The following is a 21,991-nucleotide window of genomic DNA, read 5'->3' as shown; positions in this document are numbered from 1 at the left end:
GAGTGTACCGTGAGTATCAGGAATCAGCTAAAACATCAGATCTCCGACATCGCTGCGGCTGGAAACATATCCTGCAAGAACGGAACCAATGTCGACTGAAGAGAATCGTTCAACGTGACAGAAGCGCAAACCTTCCGCAAACTGCTGCAGATTTCAGTGCTGGAACATCAACAAGTGTCAGCGTGCTAACATTCAATGAAACATCATTTATATGGGCGTCCGGAGCAGAAGGCCGACTCATGTACACTTGAAGATAGCCCGACACAAAGCTTTACGTCTCGCCTGGACCCGTCAACGCCGACATTGGACTGTTGATGACTGGAAATATGTTGCCTGGTTGGACGCTTCGTTTCAAATTATAGCGAGCGGATGGGTGTGTTCAGGTATGGAGACAACCTCATGAATCCATGGACTCTGTATGTCAGCAGGAGATTGTTGAAGCTGGTGGAGGCTCCGTAATGATGTGGGGCGTGTGCAGTTGGAATGATATGGGACTCTAGATAAGACTCTGACAGGTGACACGTACATAAGCATCCTGTCCTATCACCTGCATCCATTCATGTCCATTGTGCATTCCGACTAACTTGGCAATTCCAGCAGGATTATGCGACACCCTACACGTCCAGAATTGCTACAGAGTCGCTCTAGGAACACTCTTTTAAGTTTAAATATTTCCACTGGCCACCAAACACACCAGACATGGAAATTATTGAGGATATCTGTGATGTTTCTTTAAAGTAAGTACCGCCATTAGACTGATGTTTATTTACAGGGTTACATTTACACCTACACAATCATGATTTCGGCTTCAAAGTGCCATTATCAAGTGTTTTCTGAAAGCAGGTTAGACAATAACAGTGAAATACATAACAAGTGATATAACCGTATAACAATCCATATTTGTAATGCGGATGGATATCCCTACTTTTATATTACGTTAAATTTAAATGTGCTGTTTAACATGAAATCTTTTTATACTTTTATTTGCTTAAATGCTTTTATGTACATGACCTGTTTCATATACCTGTATTATTTGCACGTATTCCTAAGTAATGTTCCAACACATACAACAGGATTTACATGCCTGATGATACGTACATCATAAATATCGCTTCAAACTTCATTGGCTAATTAATGAGTGAGTAGAATAAGTAATTGCCGTGTATTTTATTAATTCTGAATTGAGGCAAAATTACACAACTTAGAATTGGCTATATGTTAATTTCACGTATAAATCTGTATATTTACCCACTAAAATGTACTTTAAACACCGTCAATGACTAGCTGGACTTCTATATTTATGATGCAGTGAATATCATCGAGAGATTTGTTAGTGTTTATGTTTATGAGCAGGCAACTTCATCGTATACTAAGATAAACAGGTACTGCAAAGATGTAACAACTACCAAAGAAAATAAATTGCTCCTAACCTTTCCTATCCTACCGGACACTGACTCCAAAGACTAAGAAAGGTTGCGTGCTTGTAACAGGAATTTTTTTTGACCAAGACAATTTGACACTTAGCCAACTGTCATTCAGTCAAGATTGTGCACACAGTAATGGAACAAAGCAGTAGGCTATGCCAGAAATATCGACTCTTAGACAATGTTTCTAATAGCGTATTTTAATACGACAGTATGCCATCCCAGGTAATTTACAATACTTGTAAGGAAGCATTACAAATATGGATTGTTTTATGGCTATATCACGTGTTATGTACTTTACTGTTATTATCTAACCTGCTTTCAGAAAACATTTGATAATGACACTTTGAAGCCGAAATCATGATTGTGTAAATGTAAATGTAGCATTGTAAATAAACAACAGTCTAATGGTGGTACTGACTTGGCAGAATTACACTATGACTGTCGCCCCGCATTGTGAAAATATTATTAAATATCTGTGATGCCTTGCAACGTGCTGTTCAGAAGATTTCTCCGCCCCCGCGCACTCTTACGGATTTATGGAGAGCACTGTAGGATTCATGATGTCTGTTACCTCCAGTACTACTTCAGACATTATTCCAGTCCATGTTACTTCGTGTTGCATCGCCTCCTAGTGCTCGCTGGGGACCTACACGATATTAGGCAGGTGTACCAATTTCTTTGGCTCTTCAGTGTATATGACTTGATCTGAATCATCGTGACATTTGGCTCTGGGGACATGTAAACGGCCGGCTGGTGTGGCCGAGCGGTTCTAGGCGCTTCAGTCTGGAACCGCGCAATCGCTACGGTCGCCGGTTCAGATCCTGCCTCGGGCATGGATGTATGTGCTGTCCTTAGATTAGTTAGGTTAAAGAAGTTCTAAGTTCTAGGGTACTGATGACCTCAAATGTTAAGTCCTATAGTGCTCAGGGCCATTTGAACATGTAAACGAACGCTTTTACCAGCGACACTTTCGGTGTCTACGTTATCTATAGGTCAGTATGTAGGAACACGTTGCCTATATTCTACCTAAACTGCTGCAAGCAACTGTTGATCAGTTTCACAGATGCACAATCTCGTCAACGTCTCCGGTGCTCATAATGAACAATCTCTGTAACCAGCCGTTCATAACAGAATCAACATTATGCCTTTCTCATTTATTTTACCTTTTCTGAGCACGCCCAGTTCCTAATCCATTACATGTGGAAACATCCTTTCTTGCATTCACAACGCTAGATAAGCACTCGTTGGCCAAAATTGGAACTAATATTTTACTGTGTAAATCAGTGTCGTATCAACGCATTAGAACATCTACCAAGATTCGCTCTAATTAAAGCTCATACTTGATCTCAGTGAGTAGTTGCACTTTATTTATAACCACCAGGTACTAATTAAGAGGGTGAGAATTACTGAACTATATGACATAAAATCGTCATAACTTCTGAACGGTTTCCGTTTGGAAGTCCAAACTGCACGGTTGGCCATTTGGGGTAATGGGAATTAGTATGCGCATGCGCATGCGCATTGTTGATGTCAGCAATTTTCATTTGGATGGGTTCGCAAATAAGCAGAATTGGCGCATTTGGGGGTTTGAGAATACCAATTTCGCGATCGGGAAGTCTCTGCACTCTCAACGTGTAACTGTGTGGTGTGCAGTATCCAGTCACGTGATAATCAGTGTTGTGGGTTGGCAGGAGAGCCAACACTGGGTACTAGAGGAAGCCGAAAGGCACGCGTTTTAGCCCACGCAGGCTGGCGTGAGGTCTGGAACAGGACAAGGAAATTAGACTTTAGAAAAACGGACGTAGCTGGTGGAATACTTAACTTTAATCCATAAATGGTGAACGTCGCTCTTGACGGTACATTATTCATAATCTCAATAGTAACTGGTAATGGCGCCTTGCTAGGTCGTAGCAAATGACGTAGCTGAAGGCTATGCTAACTATCGTCTCGGCAAATGAGGGCGTATTTTGTCGCTAGCAAAGTCGGTTGTACAACTGGGGCGAGTGCTAGGAAGTCTCTCTAGACCTGCCGTGTGGCAGCGCTCGGTCTGCAATCACTGATAGTGGCGACACGCGGGTCCGACGTATACTAACGGACTGCGGCCGATTTAAAGGCTACCACCTAGCAAGTGTGGTGTCTGGCGGTGACACCACAATCAGTGCGTTATTCCTTGATGGCACGGTGGCTACCGAACGGTACGTGAAAGGTTTTGTAAGATGATTTCATCCCCATTGTCCAAAGTGACCCTGATTTCGACAATTTGTGGTTCATGCAGGACGGAGCTCGATCACATTGAAGCAGAAGAGTGTTTGATGTCATGGAGGAGCACTTTGGGGACCGAATTCTGGCTCTGGGATATAAGAGGCCACTGGAATGGGCCTCGATTGGCCGGCATATTTTCCGGATCTGAACACATGCGACTCCTTTTTCTGGGCTGTTTTAAAGGCAAGGTGTACAGAAATAACCCCAAAACCATTACTGAGATGAAAACAGCCATTCGGGAGGTCATCGACAATCGACAGCATCGATGTTCTGGCATTTCAGCAGAATTTCGCTAACCCATCTGCGCCACATCATCGCCAATGATGGCAAACATATCGAACACGTTATAACCTCAATCCGAATATCCGTAGCGACGTTTGGGTGTTGAATAAAGTGTGTGCATGCCATAATTTGTAACAAATTTTAGGTATTTGTTTTCATATACTTCAATAAATGTCACCCTGGTGTGAGGCTTCCTAATTTTCAAAAGAGAAATCTTGTATGGGACGTAATAACTGCTGGGTGTTGCAGTATAAACTGCAACAGGATAAAACAAGTGCTTTAAATTTGTGTTTCCCATTTTAACACATCTCTTAGGATAAATCGCAGGGTTATAACTGCCTCATGTCGTACTACATTTCTTCAGAACCCAAACTGATCTTCTGGCATATGTTACATTCTTCCGTAGTTAATTCGTGTTAGTATTTTGCAACCATAAGTTGTTAATCTGATAATCTGCTGAGAATTACACTTGTCAGAATCTGCCTACTTTAGTACTGGGAATTTTACATTCTTCTTGGTGACTGTGGGTATTTTACTGGTCTCATGGGAATTAATTTTCATGCCAGGAGGGACAGCTATGCCATAGTTGGTTCTCCAAATGATCTTAATAGTTCTAAGGGATTGTTATCGACTCTCTGTGGGTTGTTTCGATTTAGATCTTTCAGTGATCTGTCAAATTCCTCTCGCAGTATCACATCGTCCACCCTTTCCATAACTTGCCATAAAGTTTCTCTCCTTCTGTGTATCCCTTCCACTTTTCAGTCTCCCATTCCGACTTGGTACTGCTTGGAATGTGAACTGTTGGAGCCATACTCACAGGGTACAGCTGGGAAATCCTCAAGACCGCGCCTGGGTGCTTGGACGCTTCCTCGTAGCTTGAGTAGTTCTCGGAGTACAGTGCCCACTGACCTTCCAATGGATACCTGAAACAGTTAGAAATTACAGATCAGCTGTATCTACGTTCACTGTCACACGCAAACACAACAAGTTAAAAATTATGGAACAGGTGGACGTGGATCTATGCACAGCTTCAGGGTTACACACACACACACACACACACACACACACACACACACACACACACAAACAATCGCACACCACTGACAGCATATACGTAGCACAAAAACGTCTAACAAAATTTCGTCCAATGAATATTTTTCGTAGAAAAGATATTTGTGTACATCAAAGAAAGGCAATTTGCCAACGCTGTAATTACATGTACACAATACTGTGAAATTGTGCTCCACACCAGATGTGGTGCGTTGAATTTTGCGTTGGAATGCTGGAGTTTTAAAGTTTGATTTCACATCTAGTTGCATTTTTCTTTTAATTTCGTAACCTTGGCTGGGAGTGACAAGGTGTCTGTCTTCTTAGGTGCTATACTCCAGTTACAGCAGTTCTTGCTCAAAACATGTGATTATTTGAGACCAACACTGACATGACAGAACAATCGTTGCATTATTCCGTTTTTAAAATCGGCTGTTAAATGTTACACATTATAATTAGCAGAAACTTACTTACTACCGTAATGTGCAGCTGTGCTATTGTGGTGGATTCCTGAGACAGAATGTCTTATTAAGCAAAAAACTGGCGACCTGAGATGTCAGTAACTCACAGCAAAACTGATTGTGTGAGTTCGCAATAACATAAGTGAAGAACTTTCATATTTATTTTCATGACATGGGATTCTCTTTTCACTAGATGTCGATGTACCCTAAAACATTATAGTACTGCATTGTAGAAAAAAAAAAAGAAAAGGAAACTGTGGTGTCACCGCCAGACACCACACTTGTTAGGTGTTAGCCTTTAAATCGGCCGCGGTCCGTTAGTATACGTCGGACCCGCGTGTCGCCACTATCAGTGATTGCAGACCGAGCGCCGCCACACGGTAGGTCTAGAGAGACTTCCTAGCACTCCCCCCAGTTGTACAACCGACTTTGCTAGCGATGGTTCACTGACAAAATACGCTCTCATTTGCCGAGACGATAGTTAGCATAGCCTTCAGCTACGTCATTTGCTACGACCTAGCAAGGCGCCATTACCAGTTACTATTGATACTGTGAATCATGTACCGTCAAGAGCGACGTTCACCATTAATGGATTAAAGTTAAGTATTCCACCAGCTACGTCCGTTTTTTCTAAATTCTAATTTCCTTGTCCTGTTCCAGACCTCACGCCAGCCTGCGTGAGCTAAAACGCGTGCCTTTCGGCTTCCTCTAGAAACACGGTGTTGGCTCCCCTGCCAACCACAACATAAACTATACCTACTGCTGTATCACTACAGAGAAGAAAATTTCGTGTATTAACTATATGGTCAATGCCATAATTTCACAAGCCTGATTTTGGTATCTCGAACCTTTTAGGAGATACAGTAGACGTTATGAATATCCCATTCTCATTGTATCATTAGCTCACACAAGTGCACTACATAAAATCATTTTTATTGACTTTAGAGATGCATGTAGATCTCCTCCCCACTTTAAAGAAAAATTTCATAAACAGCAACGTATAATCTAATGTCCACCAAGCACAGAATCTTAGAGACCCCTATTTTTCACTGAAAACTTCTAGTATTTTGCGCATTGTGTTAGTTAAATGCGAAGTATAACAATAACTATGACCAATATGCACTCAGCATTACTCTGACATGTAAAGGTACATGTAGCGAAAATATATTTTTTTATTATGTAGTTTCTGTACAATCGTTCGAGGCCTCGTGCCTCGATTTTGACAGAGCTACGTGCCGTCGACCGCTGACGTGACGTCGACTCTCGCAAATAATTTCTCGCGCCTTCCAGTTTGCACGCAGGCACTGTCACTGTGCTGTGCCAGTAGATAAAAAGGGAATCTTGTTGGCGGAGGCTCAAGCCGCCTGTCGCTGGCTTCTGTTCCGCAGATAAGTTTTTTTCTTCGTGTGCACACCCTGAGCGAACAAGCTTCCAATAGGCATGTTCTGTAATGAGACGGGGACGTCCAACATGTTGACACCTAATCGTGGTTTAACGTCCTTCAGTCATACTCCATAAATGTGCTCAGTAACACTGGGTAACAGTCGACAGCTTCGACCCATGTGCTGGGCCATAATCATCTGCCCTTTATCACCCTGATCTAACGATAAACGTGATTCGTCGAGTTAGATGACACGTCTCCATTGATCCACCATCCAGTCTCGATGGTCCTGCTCATTGCAGTCGTAACCGATGATATCCTTAGCTCAAAGGAAACATGCAGATATCGTCTGCTACGGAACCTCACGTTCTATATAATATGTGCTGAGCGATGTGCTCCGAAATATTTGTGCCTCCTATATCCACGATCTTAGATAAGGAGTGGATGTCCAACATCTTGACGTCCACTAGTGACTTCATCTTCCTTCGCAGCGTTGCTGCCTCTCGATCACGGGGTCCCGGGTTCGATTCCCGCCCGGAATGGGAATTGTCTCCGCCCATGGACTCGGTGTTTGTGTTGTCCTCATCATTTCATCACCATTAATGAAAGCGGCGAGATTGGACTGAGTAAAGATTGGGAATTTGTAGAGGCGCTGTTAACCGCGTAGTTGAGTGCCCCACGAACCAATCATCATCATCTTTCTTCAGATACTTTCCATAGATGCTCACAACAACAGCACGCCAACAGCCGATCACCTCCACTCCTTCCGACATGTTCTTTCCCAGGCGCTGAGCCGTTATAATCTCGCCTGTGTCAAAGTCGCTGATGTCAGTGCATATCCCCGCTTTCGGACTGTATCGCCGCTAGAATGATTTCCGATACGTCTCTGGTTCACTTCTATATTTTTCTTACACCATCACTTGCCTGCTGTGCTAAGAGTCAGGTCTCAATCTCGATGTAGCTAGTGTTCGTACTGTTTAGGCTTATCAGTGCATTGTACGATTCTTCTTGGGAAACTACACATTGTATCCCATTTCGTTAGGACTGTGTAACTGCTCTTTTAATTGAGAACGAATAACGTCAGGCTTATTCCCATATAGGGGATAGGTGATCGATAATATCGGTAATAATTAATAGCAGTGAAAAAGTTTTTAATTAAATTATCGATATATAATCTCACATCAGAATAACGTCCGCAGCAAAGTAGATCCTCAGGGAAATCAAAGAGAGTTCAGCCTGGATACTTTTGTTTCCAAATTCTACTACATAAACTATGCGCGGGTATTGTTAATTCTCTAGTTTTCTGCGCTCTGAGTAAGTCTAGGTAGCTGCGGCGTGCGATATAGCTGGTATTTCCGTGTGATATTCCACGGAAGGGATCAGGGAACTTCTGTTAAACTGCAAGAAACGTGACTATAGTTAATTTATACGGGACAGACTTATGATGAAACTTATACTGAGGTCTACAAAGATCTTTGCGGTAAGGTCAAGGACTAAGAATATCCGAGGAATTGTGTGCGCGGGAGAAAGCAGTGCTCTGTATTAAACCCAATTACATATTGGGACATAATTGGATCTGTGGACTATATGAAGGGACGCTAAATTGAATATAAGAACGGAATTGGACACTTAGCTTTGTGAAGGTAAAAGCATACGAAGTTTGAGTAACTATATCGAAGTATAGTAATGGACCACAGTCATTGTTATAACATCTTTGAGTGACAAACGATAAAAATCAGGGACATTTTAGTTGCCGTAATTGTTGAGAGTAATTGTAGGATCAACTCTCCTTTTCTCAATATACAAAACGCATTCATTCATGATCATTTAATTTTTATTAAATGTTGTTAATAAAAAAATTAAAGTGATTTCCACAGTAGCGTACGTATTAGTCAACGATAATCAAAGGCAAGCCGCAAACTGTATCTCTCGATGACGGAAGGTTAGATTATGAAACATTACGAAGTGTAAATTTTTACTTAAAAGCTATTTAACATTTCATTTCCATTTGGACAGAAACAGTGCGGATAAGTAGTAACGTCGGAAATAGGAAGCTTAAATAATAACTAACATCCAAAGACGTTATTAATTATCTTGTCGCCCGCATCTCGTGGTCGTGCGGTAGCTTTCTCGCTTCCCACGCCCAGGTTCCCGGGTTCGATTCCCGGCGGGGTCAGGGATTTTCTCTGCCTCGTGATGGCTGGGTGTTGTGTGCTGTCCTTAGGTTAGTTAGGTTTAAGTAGTTCTAAGTTCTAGGGGACTGATGACCATAGATGTTAAGTCCCATAGTGCTCAGAGCCAATTATCTTGTCTTCGGTAACGCAGCAACTGCGCAAAAAGTCAACATTAATTATTATTATGAAAACCCGAAGTTTAGTCGCCGTTACAGTGAAGACGATTGTGGCTGCTCCATCTGATGTTTAGATATAATTAAAATTCGGGCATATACAGTAGATAACAACATCAATATCTAACGTTAGAGAAGTCGACGACAGCAGACCGGCGAAGGGCGGCTAGAAGTGCTTGTGTGAAATTCCAAAATGCAATACTATTTCGTGGCGAGCTGTCGCGTCAATTTCCTTGAGCTTTCAACAACAGCCGTGTAGGACGTCAAAGAATATAGCAATATTTATCGACTCTTCTCGGAAAATGACTGTGGAGCAAGAGGTAACAAGTATTTTAAGTGTTCTATCGTCTGCAGACGAGAATTCATCGAATTCGACCCAAAAATCGAGAGGCAGTTTCCAGGTCGCTACTCCATGGCAACGTCCCAGCCCCGACACCGAAGACTGTGAGCGAATTTTTGGCCAGTAAATCGATAGCAGTGCTGCATCATCACAGTCCTGGGTCGCCGTATTGGTCAGTTTTGACCCCAGATGACCCCTGGTTGATCCCGAGTTGAAGTTGGCAATTAAAGGACACAATTGCGACGCAACTCAGGACATTCATGAAAATTTTACTGCGGTACTAAATGCTATTCCGATAAAGGACTACAACGTCTGTTTGAAAACGCTTTTAAAATGATTGTAGTTGTGTGCTGATTCAGGGGGAGACTGTTTCGAATAAATACAGTGATTTTGTGAACATAATCCATGATTTTTATTTTTCATAGCCATAGTCCTAACGAAACTGGGACACTATGTTAGTAACGTATGTTTGATTTGTCAATTATAAACATTAAAATAGGTTGCAGTATTTGTAAGCAATAAAAATAATTTAATTAGATAAATGCAGTTTCAGAAATGTAGGTAATGTAGGCAATAATTGTTTTTATTTGTACAAAACTGATACCTCTTTAGGCCCCACGTTAATTAATGGTTGCTATAATTCAGTGTTTTAAGACCTTACTCTGAAGTGTTTGATCCGAAACAGTTGACAATAATATAATCAATCTATTATTATGACTCCCACGATCATTCCCTTCACCGTTAGGTGTTACTTTTTGTGAAGCAGACCCACTACTTTGAAATATTAGGGCCTTTGATTACTAGACAGTCTGTGGCCAATGAGCTTCACGCCGCATCCATCAGCCAGCCAGCAGTGACCGCTTGAATCGATCAGTGTTTCAGCATCTCGATCCCCAGTCCTTGCGGTCCCGACCAGAGCCTTGGGCCATTTTGCAGCAGACACTTCTCTGTCTCAGATGCGGCTTAGCAGAAGCATGTTCAGCAGAAAGGCTTGACGTTCTGCGAAACTCGTTCCGGGTTTGACTGGCCAACCAGATTCTTCTTCCCCCAATGGAATTATTTGATAGCAAGTACTGATTTTAGATTTCCAGTATGTAACCTGCTATGGCCTGTGTCCTATCATGTCATAAAACTTCATCTACATCTACATTTATACTCCGCAAGCCACCCAACGGTGTGTGGCGGAGGGCACTGTACGTGCCACTGTCATTACCTCCCTTTTCTGTTCCAGTCGCGTATGGTTCGCGGGAAGAACGACTGTCTGAAAGACTCAGTGCGCGCTCGAATCTCTCTAATTTTACATTCGTGATCTCCTCGGGAGGTATAAGTAGGGGGAAGCAAAATATTCGATACCTCATCCATAAACGCACCCACTCGAAACCTGGCGAGCAAGCTACACCGCGATGCAGAGCGCCTCTCGTACAGAGTCTGCCACTTGAGTTTGCTAAACATCTCTGTAACGCTATCACGGCTACCAAATAACCCTCTGACGAAACGCGCCGCTCTTCTTTGGCTCTTCTCGATCTCCTCCGTCAACCCGATCTGGTACGGAACCCGCACTGATGAGCAATACTCAAATATAGATCGAACGAGTGTTTTGTAAGCCACCTCCTATGTTGATGGACTACATTTTCTAAGGAGTCTCCCAATGAATCTCAACCTGGTACCCGCCTGACCAACAATTAATTTTACATGATCATTCCACTTCAAATGGTTCCGCACGCATACTCCCAGATATTTTACAGAAGTAACTGATACCAGTGTTTGTTCCGTTATCATATAATCATACAATAAAGGATCCTTCTTTCTATGTATTCGCAATACATTTGTCTATGTTAAGGGTCAGTTGCCACTCCCTGCACCAAGTGCCTATCCGCTGCACATCTTCCTGCATTTCGCTACAATTTTCTAATGCTGCAACTTCTCTAAAATACTACAGCATCATCCGCGAAAAGCCGCATGCAACTTCCGACACTATCTACTAGGTCATTTATATATATTGTGAAAATCAATGGTCCCATAACACTACCCTGTGGCACGCAAAGGTTACTTTAACTCTGTAGACGTCTCTCCATTGATAACAACATGCTGTGTTCTGTTTGCTAAAAACTCTTCAATCCAGCCACACAGCTGGTCTGATATTCCGTAGGCTCTTACTTTGTTTATCAGGCGACAGTGCGGAACCGTATCGAACGCCTTCCGGAAGTCAAGGAAAATAGCATCTACCTGGGAGCCTTGTAGTCCTAGAAGGACTTTTAGTCCTTAGATTGGGTACGCTACTGCTGGTTGTCTCTATGACCTGTAGACAAAAGCAGAGGTCCAACTACATAGGCGCTCAGGATGGCTAGCTTGCTGCGTCAGCTACTGTCGAGATGTGCCCCTCCTGCCTTTTGGTCCGCCCACGTATCGTGGACGCGCCAGAACCAACTCCAGTGTCACTCGACTATTAGCTACAACAGCAGAAGAGAATATGGTCAAAGGCTCACTTCACACCGTTGAAGCTGTGGTCGCTGCCCTTGGAGTCGTCTGATCCCCAGCAGAACTGCAAGTTGTGCAGATAGTAGCGAGAGTGTAGGGGACCTCCCTCCAGGTACAGGTAGTCGGCGTCCAACAGCTCCACCGTCACTGTGGACAAGAGGCAGGGTGTAGGCAGGTCTGTGTGGAGTACTGGGTTTAACGAATGAAAATGAGTTTGTAAATTAAGAACTACTTGAAACTTCCTTGCAGATTAAAACTGTGTGCCGGACCGAGACTCGAACTCGGGACCTTTGCCTTTCGCGGCCAAGTGCTCTTCCAACTGAGCTACCCAAGCACGACTCACGGCCCGTCCTCACAGCTTTACTTCCGCCAGTACCTCGTCTCCTACCTTCCAACTTCACAGAAGCTCTCCTGCGAACCTTGCAGAACTAGCACTCCTGGAATAAAGGATCTTGAGGAGACATGGCTTAGCCACAGCCTGGGGGATGTTTCTAGAATGAAATTTTCACTCTGCAGCGGAGTGTGCGCTGATAGTTCGGAAGGTAGGAGTCGACGTACTGGCGGAATTAAAGTTGTGAGGACGGGGCGTGAGTCGTGCTTGGGTAGCTCAGCTGGAAGAGCACTTGCCCGCGAAAGGCAAAGGTCCCGAGTTCGAGTCTCGCTCCGGCACACAGTTTTAATCTGCCAGGAAGTTTCATACCAGCACTCCGCTGTAGAGTGAAAATTTCAGTCTAAGAACTACTTGCTACCATCAACGAAATATTATATTTAAAAGCATATAAATCTTGCCAAATTTCACTAACATCACAGTAACGCTGTATTTTTAGTTTCTGCGGTGTGTTATTCGCAAAGGAAAAGTAAATTTGGTTATGTGACTGCACAGTTACTATTCAATTGAAAGTTGTGCTCTTTGTTACCTGGAAGTCGGAGCGTGAGAAGTAATCATGCACGGAAGTTACGATTACTTATTAATGCCAGTGGATTTAGTCAAGGAGAAACCACTTTCACAACGGAAAAAGCCACAGAGAACAGCACGAATGTATTCATCTCGAGGAGTCATGATTATTTCTTAATGCCAGTGGATTTATTTAAGGATAAAGCACTGTCAGTCACGATGGATAAGGCCACAGAGAATACCAGGAATATAGTAAAGTTGTCAAGTGACTGGTGTGCAAATTATATAAGAAAGCAAATGATGTGGGTGGCAAGCAGATTCTAGTACAAGAAACGAAATTTTTACTGTAAACATTAAACTGATAATGTGAATTTCTCACGAGGCAGCAATTTATGCAGTATTATGAGCAACAACAAGAGTATTTAGAATGGAATGAGGAGCAAACGATATCACGAAATGCACACATCGTAATTATAGCAAAGCTTGTTTTACCACTGGTGCTATCGCTGTAAAAACTCCATTTTTACTGAACAATAAAGGCCGTGACTGTCACTTAATACAGACACAAATTTACAGTATCATTCTCGCAATATGCATTGTCCAATGTTCAACGTCTGGGGAAAATTCCCCGCTCTATTCACCTGTGTAGTTGTCGTTGCTGACGCTGAAGTGGAATGGAATGCTGCGGTCTCGGTAGAAGGGCCCGTTGACGTTGGGCAGGTCTTCCGTAATGGCGTTTTTGCACTCGACGTCTATGGGGCTCTGCTTGTCGCCGTTACACGCTGGCGAGCACTCTCCCCACTCTTTTTCTTCTGTGGACACAGACATAAATAGCTAAAGACAACGCAAGTTCGAGAAAACACTCCCCGTGTCACGATCCTCTTGTCCTGTGACTCCACAAGAGGGGGAGCTTCTTATATACGTGTATGTTCAAAACTAAAAGTCAGTTGGTTAAATTGGTTTCTTAGATCATACATTATCAATTAATCAGTGCTAACATTCACTTAAGAACTATACAGGTAATGTGTTGAACCCTGGAACATTTTTTAACTTGTACGCAGCCCTGTTATATAACTTCAGTATATTTTCTTGTTCCATTTTTAAAACATAGCAGTCACATTTTGTACTTAACACTCTTTTTGTGAAATTGCAAAAATTACTTCGGAAAGTTAAGTTTTTCCATTTGTGAATAAATGTTGCAAGGCAGAACACAATCACATAGGCTACCTACTGAAATTTAAAAGTGTTGCAATTCAGTAAATCTTGTCACTACTGTACTGAATAGTCTAACTGTTGAATTATTATTCTGCGACGCACGTGTTAACTCTAAATGGAATCAAATTAGATACAAGTGTTATCGAAACTTAGTGACAGATTAAACAGATTTTGATATAGAAGCTACTAGAAACTAACACAAATTTCCGATTTCAGAACTCGTAAAGTTCTTACCACATTGAAGAAACTCAGTTCAGTTGCAAATTGCACATGCTCCTTGACAGAACACCACCTACCGTTACAAGACACGAAATATAGCTTAACCATCCCCAAGTCATATAACGAGACCCAAAAGTAAGGATGATTCACAGAGATATGCAAATATTTTAATATTTTATTCTAGAAGTAAAACTAAAGAAAAAAGTTCATGTAAACATAGGTCTACAAATATTTAGTTACGGAGGTATGGCTAATAAAAGATTTTGCCTGAAATTTAACAACTTCGCTAATATGAAGCCATCGCAAAACTGTAAAAGGTTAAAGTAAAGCACGATTTCTATTTGTTTTGTTGTTATTGATCTGGTGAATCTAATAAAACAGGTCCTAGCTGTGTATCTGCAGTAGTTTTCCAGAACATCCAGAGAAGCAAAGATTATTGTACAAGTAAATTTGTTTACTTTCCATTAAGAATGTAGAAACGATACGTCATTATTGGCAACTGTCAGTGACTTTTTTCAGTCGTTTCAGTCATCAGTAAATAAAATATATTTGTATAACCGCCGATTAGTATTTAACAAGTTTCACATCTCCAAGCCAAGGGTAGGATCTCCCACATGTAAATGATGCACTTTTTGTTTATGTTAAGGACACAGATTATTGTACTTCAGTGTACGCCACACTTTAGATCGTGAAATGCGTAATCATTGAGAGATTCGTCGTGTACTGGTACCCAGGCTAAGTTGAACAGCATCCACAATATCCTCACTATCGTCTTCACGTATCGAGCGCTCGTACTGATTATGAACGCTAGGGAGAGAACCTGTCTCTCGTAACATTTGAAATACTGCGCTAATGGTTCGCGCATTCGGACTCCAAGTTGGATAACGTACGCGATATTCGTTAACTGCAGCCGTAGCTTTGCCATCACATTTGCCATAAATAAACGCCATATTGTCGTATTCCTCTGTCGTAAATTTGAACGGCATCCGTATTTCATAAATAATCTACAAACTGCAACAGTTACTATGTAGTTTCACTTAAATACACTGTTGTTACAGAAAACTGACTCGTTTCAAGGTTAAGCAACGACTGAAACAACGCAGTAATGGTTGCCAATTCTTAATGGAAAGTAAACAAAGTTACTTGTATAATAATCTTCGCTTCTCTGGATGTTCCGGAAAACTACTGCAGATACACATCTGGGACCTGTTTTATTAGATTCACAGACCACTAACAACAAAATAAATGGGAATCGTGCTTTATTTTAACCAAGTACAACTTTGCGATGGCTTCATATTACCAAAGTTGCTAAATTTCAGGCAAAATCTTTTTTAGCAGACCTAAGTTTATATGAACTTTTTCTTCAGTTTTACTTGTAGAATAACATATTAAAATATTTGCATATCTTCGTGAACCACCCTGTGTATAGCAGTTAACTCACCAAAAATTTGTGCAGCTGAAGAATTAACCATACCTCCCAAATAGGTGTAACACACGACCCAGCACATAAATGTGTTGAAGGCAAAATATCTACAAACATTGCTTTAAAACAAGCGTTCAGTGCATAGTGTTGTGAAATGGGGAAAAAACCGCAAATTGGCGTTCACAAGAAGAAGAACAACACCAAAAATGCAACAGGAGCGTAATATGTAGGAAATTGTCCACGCAACCTGCCGCTGATGATGCCTTGCAGAAAACAAAGGCGAAACGCGTATGGCACTAAAATTGTGTTTTATTCAGTTGCTGTCAGACGGTCCATAAGTCAAAGTTATTAATATACCGTAATATTACACGCAACTGAGGAAGACAGGACTATAAAAGTTGAAGATATCTACAAATGCTGTTCAGAATATTACCTCGTATCTCACAACAACAAAAACTGTAGAAAATACCAGAAACTTCTTATAGCGGTCTCAAGTGCGCATTCTTTCATGTGCTGTAACCGGTCAATGGGTTTGAAAGATCGACTAGGAAACATCATGTATTCCTAGGTACACTAACCTCGATGTACGACACTCCCCACTTCAGGTAAACGTGATGTCTTCCTGACACATTTGCTCTGTTATAAAATCTTGGTGCAGTTCGTGACACGCCATAGCCAATAGGGTAGGGTACTAAAAAACAACGTGTCACAGGTCTCGGACAGGTCACTAAAAAAGGTCGTTGTTTTGAGACATCAGCAAAACAACCCGTAAATCGTAAAAATATGACCTATATTAAGACTTGGAATCTACATTAAGATTCGACGTTGTTCAGCTGTTATTCATCCTTTCTGTGTACAAAGGAAACGAGTAATTCTTCTTTAACTAGACACATGCATGTTACGCGGGGTTATTATTTTCAAGTGTTAATGGAAATGGAGACTATAATCTGTTTTGTGACAGCAAATGTTTGAATTGAAAAATTTGTAGTTATTTCACTCAGATGGAAATATATAGTAAAAGTGTGAAGCAAATCATTACAGTTACGTAGTTAGTCAAAATATAACTTTAAAAAGCCTAGCGCACATTTCCTGTTCCTGTTCCTATTCCTACTGCAGTGCAGCTTGATTATCTGTATTTCGTTTCACATCAGTATTAGTAAAATGCTAAACTTGTTTTAGTTTCAAGTCGCCTATCTAACGGTTTACAGAGACAAAAAAAGTTGATGTTCAGTATTTCATATCGTCATTTACTTACTACACAGTAACAAATCAAAGCTCACACGGGTCACTGTAATTGGCAAATAAGTGAAAGATAGCGTAATAGATAACAGAATTCTTTTTAGAGGGGCAACACAAAATGCAGGCTTTCACGACAGAAAAAGATCTGCAAAGGGAAAAAAGTAGACCTGTGAATAAAGGGAACGATACTCCTGAAGGATGAAGGAAAACTGGGAGCAACGACAATTAAACACCTAGATGCAAAACAAAACTTGATTTATCGTACCCTCCAAAACGGTTATTCGAATAAATAAATAAATATTAACTGAATTAAAAAATTTAAAATGCTGTCATAATTCATTAAGTTAAAAAACGTATGCTTAAGAATTAACACAGTAAGTACTAAAGTTAGAAAGTGTGTATATATCTTGAGACATTGCAACTCAAGGCGCGCAAATCATCCACACTATGTTTACCCCTTATTCGAGAATAAGCGCATTTAGCGAATTCAACAAACATCACACATCATTTCACAGCTTTTCTCGCTGACACGCACCACGAAAAAAAGAGGAAAAAAAAGTATATCTGTTACTACATTTTGGCTATTCATGCAGTAAATCTTCACCATCATGCATGACGTTTAAGCTTCTTTTTAGTAAGTAAAGTTCTAGTATCACTCCTTAAAACATTATTACGAAAGGTGTTTTGGAATATTTCCATTTCGAATTACGTCTACGTTGTCCTGACGTATATACAACATCTAATGTGACTGCATCTGGTTCTTGTCAATTTCCACGTGAAGTTCTAAAATATCGATTTCTCGTCGATTTTGTGCTGTTTTATACCGCGTGGCGTAATGTTTTGGTACAATATTGTAGAGACTTATATTTTCACAGTTCACACCATAGATGTTTTTTAGTTTTTTCCAACACTAATTCTTATCGCAACACTTTTGCAAACATTATCCACATATACCACTGAATTTATCTGCTAAACACCACTTCACAACTGGAAAAATGAAGCACCGAGAACGGGAAGAGGAAACGAAATGAAACTTCGCGGATTTACAAGGTATGTGATGTTATTTCAGTGATTACATTATCGAGTCAGACTTATATACAACCTTACAATACGAACCACATTTGCCAGTATGACACTGCACCGCAATGTCACTTGGATACATGCTCTGATTTGTTTGGGAAGGGTGTCACGAATATGTTGTATCTTTTCCTGGGGCAAGCAGGCTCACAGCTGTTGTAACTCGTCCTTGATGGCCTGAGTTATTGGTACTGGGACTGAGTTGGCGCCCGATTTGGTGCCACACGTGTTCTAACATAGACAGATCTTGCTGGCCACCGGAGTACCTCAGCTTCACACAGACGCTTCAGAGAGATATACGTCACATGTAGACAAGCATTGCCTTGTTGAAAAATGGTATCATGATACTGTCGCATGAGAAGTAACACATAAGAACACAGGCGTCTGTGATATCCTCAGAGTCATACCCGATTGCTCACCATCGAACAAATCCATAAGTAACACCGCTGTGCCTCTTCAAATTCAAATGGCTGTAAGCGCTATAGGAATTAGTCCACTAGACTTAGAACTACTGAAATCTAACTAACCTAAGGACATCACACACATCCATGCCCGAGTCAGGATTCGAACCTGCGACCGTAGCAGCAGTGCGATTCCATACTAAAGGGCCTACAATCGCTCGGTCAAAGGCCGGCACTCTGCGTCTCTCCAAACCAGTGGAAGAGTGGGACATGTCCCAACATCACCGGCACAATGGCCGACGACAGTCATCCAGGATAGTGCAGAACCGCGATTCGTTGCGAAAGACAATACGGCGCCATTCTCATACACATGAGACGTTGCTAGCCTGCAACGAATGCTCCACGATAACACAGTATGTTGCTAAGAATACATTACTTGCTCGCAAGTCACAGGCGCAGATGTGAAGGGATCAGGATGTGCTTGTCGAATAATACGGTGACCCTTCCTTGTCATGCTCAGACATGGTCGACTGGTACTGTAACCACGAGTACGCCTTCCTGACAGTCCCATGCAGCCCAACACTGGGCCGCTGTCACGTTTGGGTGACCCTTATTGTACGTGTCCACCAATGATTCAAATGCAGACAAAAAATGTGGCCCCAAAGAAACTCTGTGAGGTGTTATTTTCAGCCATAATGGGTATGTTTGTGAATCGTGACCGTGTGGGGTAATTATTTATTTCAAGCCTTTCACACTATTTTCGTAACACATAACTGATGCAAATTTATGTGCATCCTATAAAGGCTGTGATGTACATAGTCAACCATAAAGAAGAAAACCAGCAGAAGACATCACCGATTTCGATTTCTAGCCATACACTGCCCCCCTCCTTCCTCCAAAACGCCACACCAGCAGCTACAGTAAAAAACAATGGACAAAATGTTCTAGATTAATCTAGTTTAAGACTGTTTATTTTTAAGTAACGTTTCTCTATGTATGTATGTATGCATGTATGTATAAACACCTGAAGATGAACAGAACATGTTCGAAACGCGTTGCATTCTGTTAAATTAAGCATAAAATAAAAACTGACTGGTAGCAGAAACTTGAAATAAATAATTCTGTCAGGTGTGGTTAACCCTGTCTCACGTGAGTGTGCAGCATCTCTGTGGCCTTCACAGTAATCACTCAACCTCTAACACTGTTCACACCCCTTGTGTTCTCTACTAGGCCTGCTGTCAACATTAATGCGTGCTGATGGCTGTTCTGTCAGAGAGAATTGAAATTGAAGTTGCGCTGACGTAAACTGTCACCAGTGCAGCGGTCAGCAAATAGGTTGCATGAGGATCGATAATAGACGCTGAATCAAGTGCGAATATCAGGAGAAAGGCCAAAGACAGACCCGCAAGCAATGTGCCGCCAACGACCTCTGACTGCCAGGACTTAGATCACCGCCGCACACTGGAGGGCCAAATCGGTCACAGACAGTCAGCCCAGTGGCAGAGAGGCAGTCCCTGTCAACGCAGTCAGTAGCTCAGTTACTATTCTAGTGGCATCTGTCAGTTCACATCACTGGCTATGTGAGTGTAGTGTTTATAGCAGGACTAGTACTTCACCAACAGTGATGCTAATGTGGACTATTATGGAATAACTTGTACCACACCACATGGACTAGCTTAAAGATAAGTAGCTTTCTGTTCTGGTTAGTAAAGAACCGTGTTAACACCTGTGAGCAGCTTGCATTGTAAAAAGGGGATACCAGCCACCAAACAACATCCTCTCCTTGCTTCGCATGATACAAGATTCGACAGTGGCAACGAGATGACACAAAGCCAGTCATGTACATACCCGCCTAACGTGTGTACATTGTTGTGGCAGCAGACACAGTTGAGACTTTGCAGCCTGTGGTGAGATGTGTAAGAAAGCTGCCTACGAAATCCTATGCCAGGTGCCAAAATACTGCTGGCACAGCACCCTGCAACGAAGGGAGTCCGCCTCAGCAGGCCGGGTTTCCACATGCTGTAGCACAACTTTATGCTTCCGTGGTGATTTATGTCACTTGGGGCAGAGGAACTATAAATATCGACCGCTCAGCCGTTAGCAGTACTTGTGTTCGTACTACGAGTGATTCCACGTCTTTCGACTGTAACAGATACAGTAACGGACCCCACACCAGTTGACCCTCCTATGTGGTCCAAGTAGTTTAGACCACCTAGCAGTGTCATCAGCCTAGTAGCTAGCCTACAAGCCGCCGCTAGGCCTGATGATTTGGGTCCTGATACGGTGCTGCCAAAGGAAGATACCTTCTAAGTGTTTTCTTTCGCCACTCTAGGCAACTCCAATGGGTCTTACAGGGTGTTTCAAAAATAACCGATATATTTGAAACGGCAATAAAAACTAAACGAGCAGCGATAGAAATACACCGTTTGTTGCAATATGCTTGGGACAACAGTACATTTTCAGGCAGACAAACTTTCGAAATTACAGTAGTTACAATTTTTAACAACAGATGGCTCTGCGGTCTGGGAAACTCTATAGTACGATATTTTCCACATATCCACCATGCGTAGCAATAATATGGCGTAGTCTCTGAATGAAATTACCCGAAACCTTTGACAACATGTCTGGCGGAATGGCTTCACATGCAGATGAGATGTACTGCTTCAGCTGTTCAATTGTTTCTGGATTCTGGCGGTACACCTGGTCTTTCAAGTGTCCCCACAGAAAGAGGTCACAGGGGTTCATGTCTGGCGAATAGGGAGGCCAATCCACGCCGCCTCCTGTATGTTTCGGATAGCCCAAAGCAATCACACGATAATCGAAATATTCATTCAGGATATTAAAGACGTCGGCCGTGCGATGTGGCCGGGCACCATCTCGCATAAACCACGAGGTGTTCGCAGTGTCGTCTAACGCAGTTTGTACCGCCACAAATTCACGAAGAATGTCCAGATAGCGTGATGCAGTAATCGTTTCGGATCTGAAAAATGGGCCAATGATTCCTTTGGAAGGAATGGCGGCTCAGACCAGTACTTTTTGAGGATGCAGGGACGATGGGACTGCAACATGGGGCTTTTCGGTTCCCCATATGCACCAGTTCTGTTTATTGACGAAGCCGTCCAGGTAAAAATAAGCTTCGTCAGTAAACCAAATGCTGCCCACATGCATATCGCCGTCATCAATCCTGTGCACTATATCGTTAGCGAATGTCTCTCGTGCAGCAATGGTAGCAGCGCTGAGGGGTTGCCGCGTTTGAATTTTGTATGGATAGAGGTGTAAACTCTGGCGCATGAGACGATACGCGGACGTCGGCATCATTTGGACCGCAGCTGCAACACGGCGAACGGAAACCCGAGGCCACTGTTGGATCACCTGCTGCACTAGCTGCGCGTTGCCCTCTGTGGTTGCCGTACGCGGTCGCCCTACCTTTCCAGCACGTTCATCCGTCACGTTCCCAGTCCGTTGAAATTTTTCAAACAGATCCTTTATTGTATCGC

At 42.2% G+C, this 21,991-nt stretch overlaps 1 protein-coding gene across 1 annotated transcript in view; it reads right to left on the bottom strand.

The window, feature by feature from the left end:
• Positions 1-21,991, bottom strand: part of LOC126456880 (carbonic anhydrase-like) — a 78,601-nt gene that overhangs the window by 14,575 nt on the left and 42,035 nt on the right. Inside the window, exons 4-6 of the mRNA XM_050092701.1 lie at positions 13,562-13,732; positions 12,034-12,172; positions 4,789-4,894 (exon numbers count right to left, since the gene is read on the bottom strand). Coding sequence (XP_049948658.1) covers positions 4,789-4,894; positions 12,034-12,172; positions 13,562-13,732 — 416 coding nt within the window. The remainder of the gene's footprint in view (positions 1-4,788; positions 4,895-12,033; positions 12,173-13,561; positions 13,733-21,991) is intronic.

This window comes from Schistocerca serialis, chromosome 2, assembly GCF_023864345.2.
Source record: "Schistocerca serialis cubense isolate TAMUIC-IGC-003099 chromosome 2, iqSchSeri2.2, whole genome shotgun sequence".
NCBI classification, from domain to species: Eukaryota; Metazoa; Arthropoda; class Insecta; order Orthoptera; family Acrididae; genus Schistocerca; species Schistocerca serialis.
The sequence above is the reverse complement of the archived record's forward strand: the minus strand, read 5'-3'. Positions and strand labels throughout refer to the sequence as shown.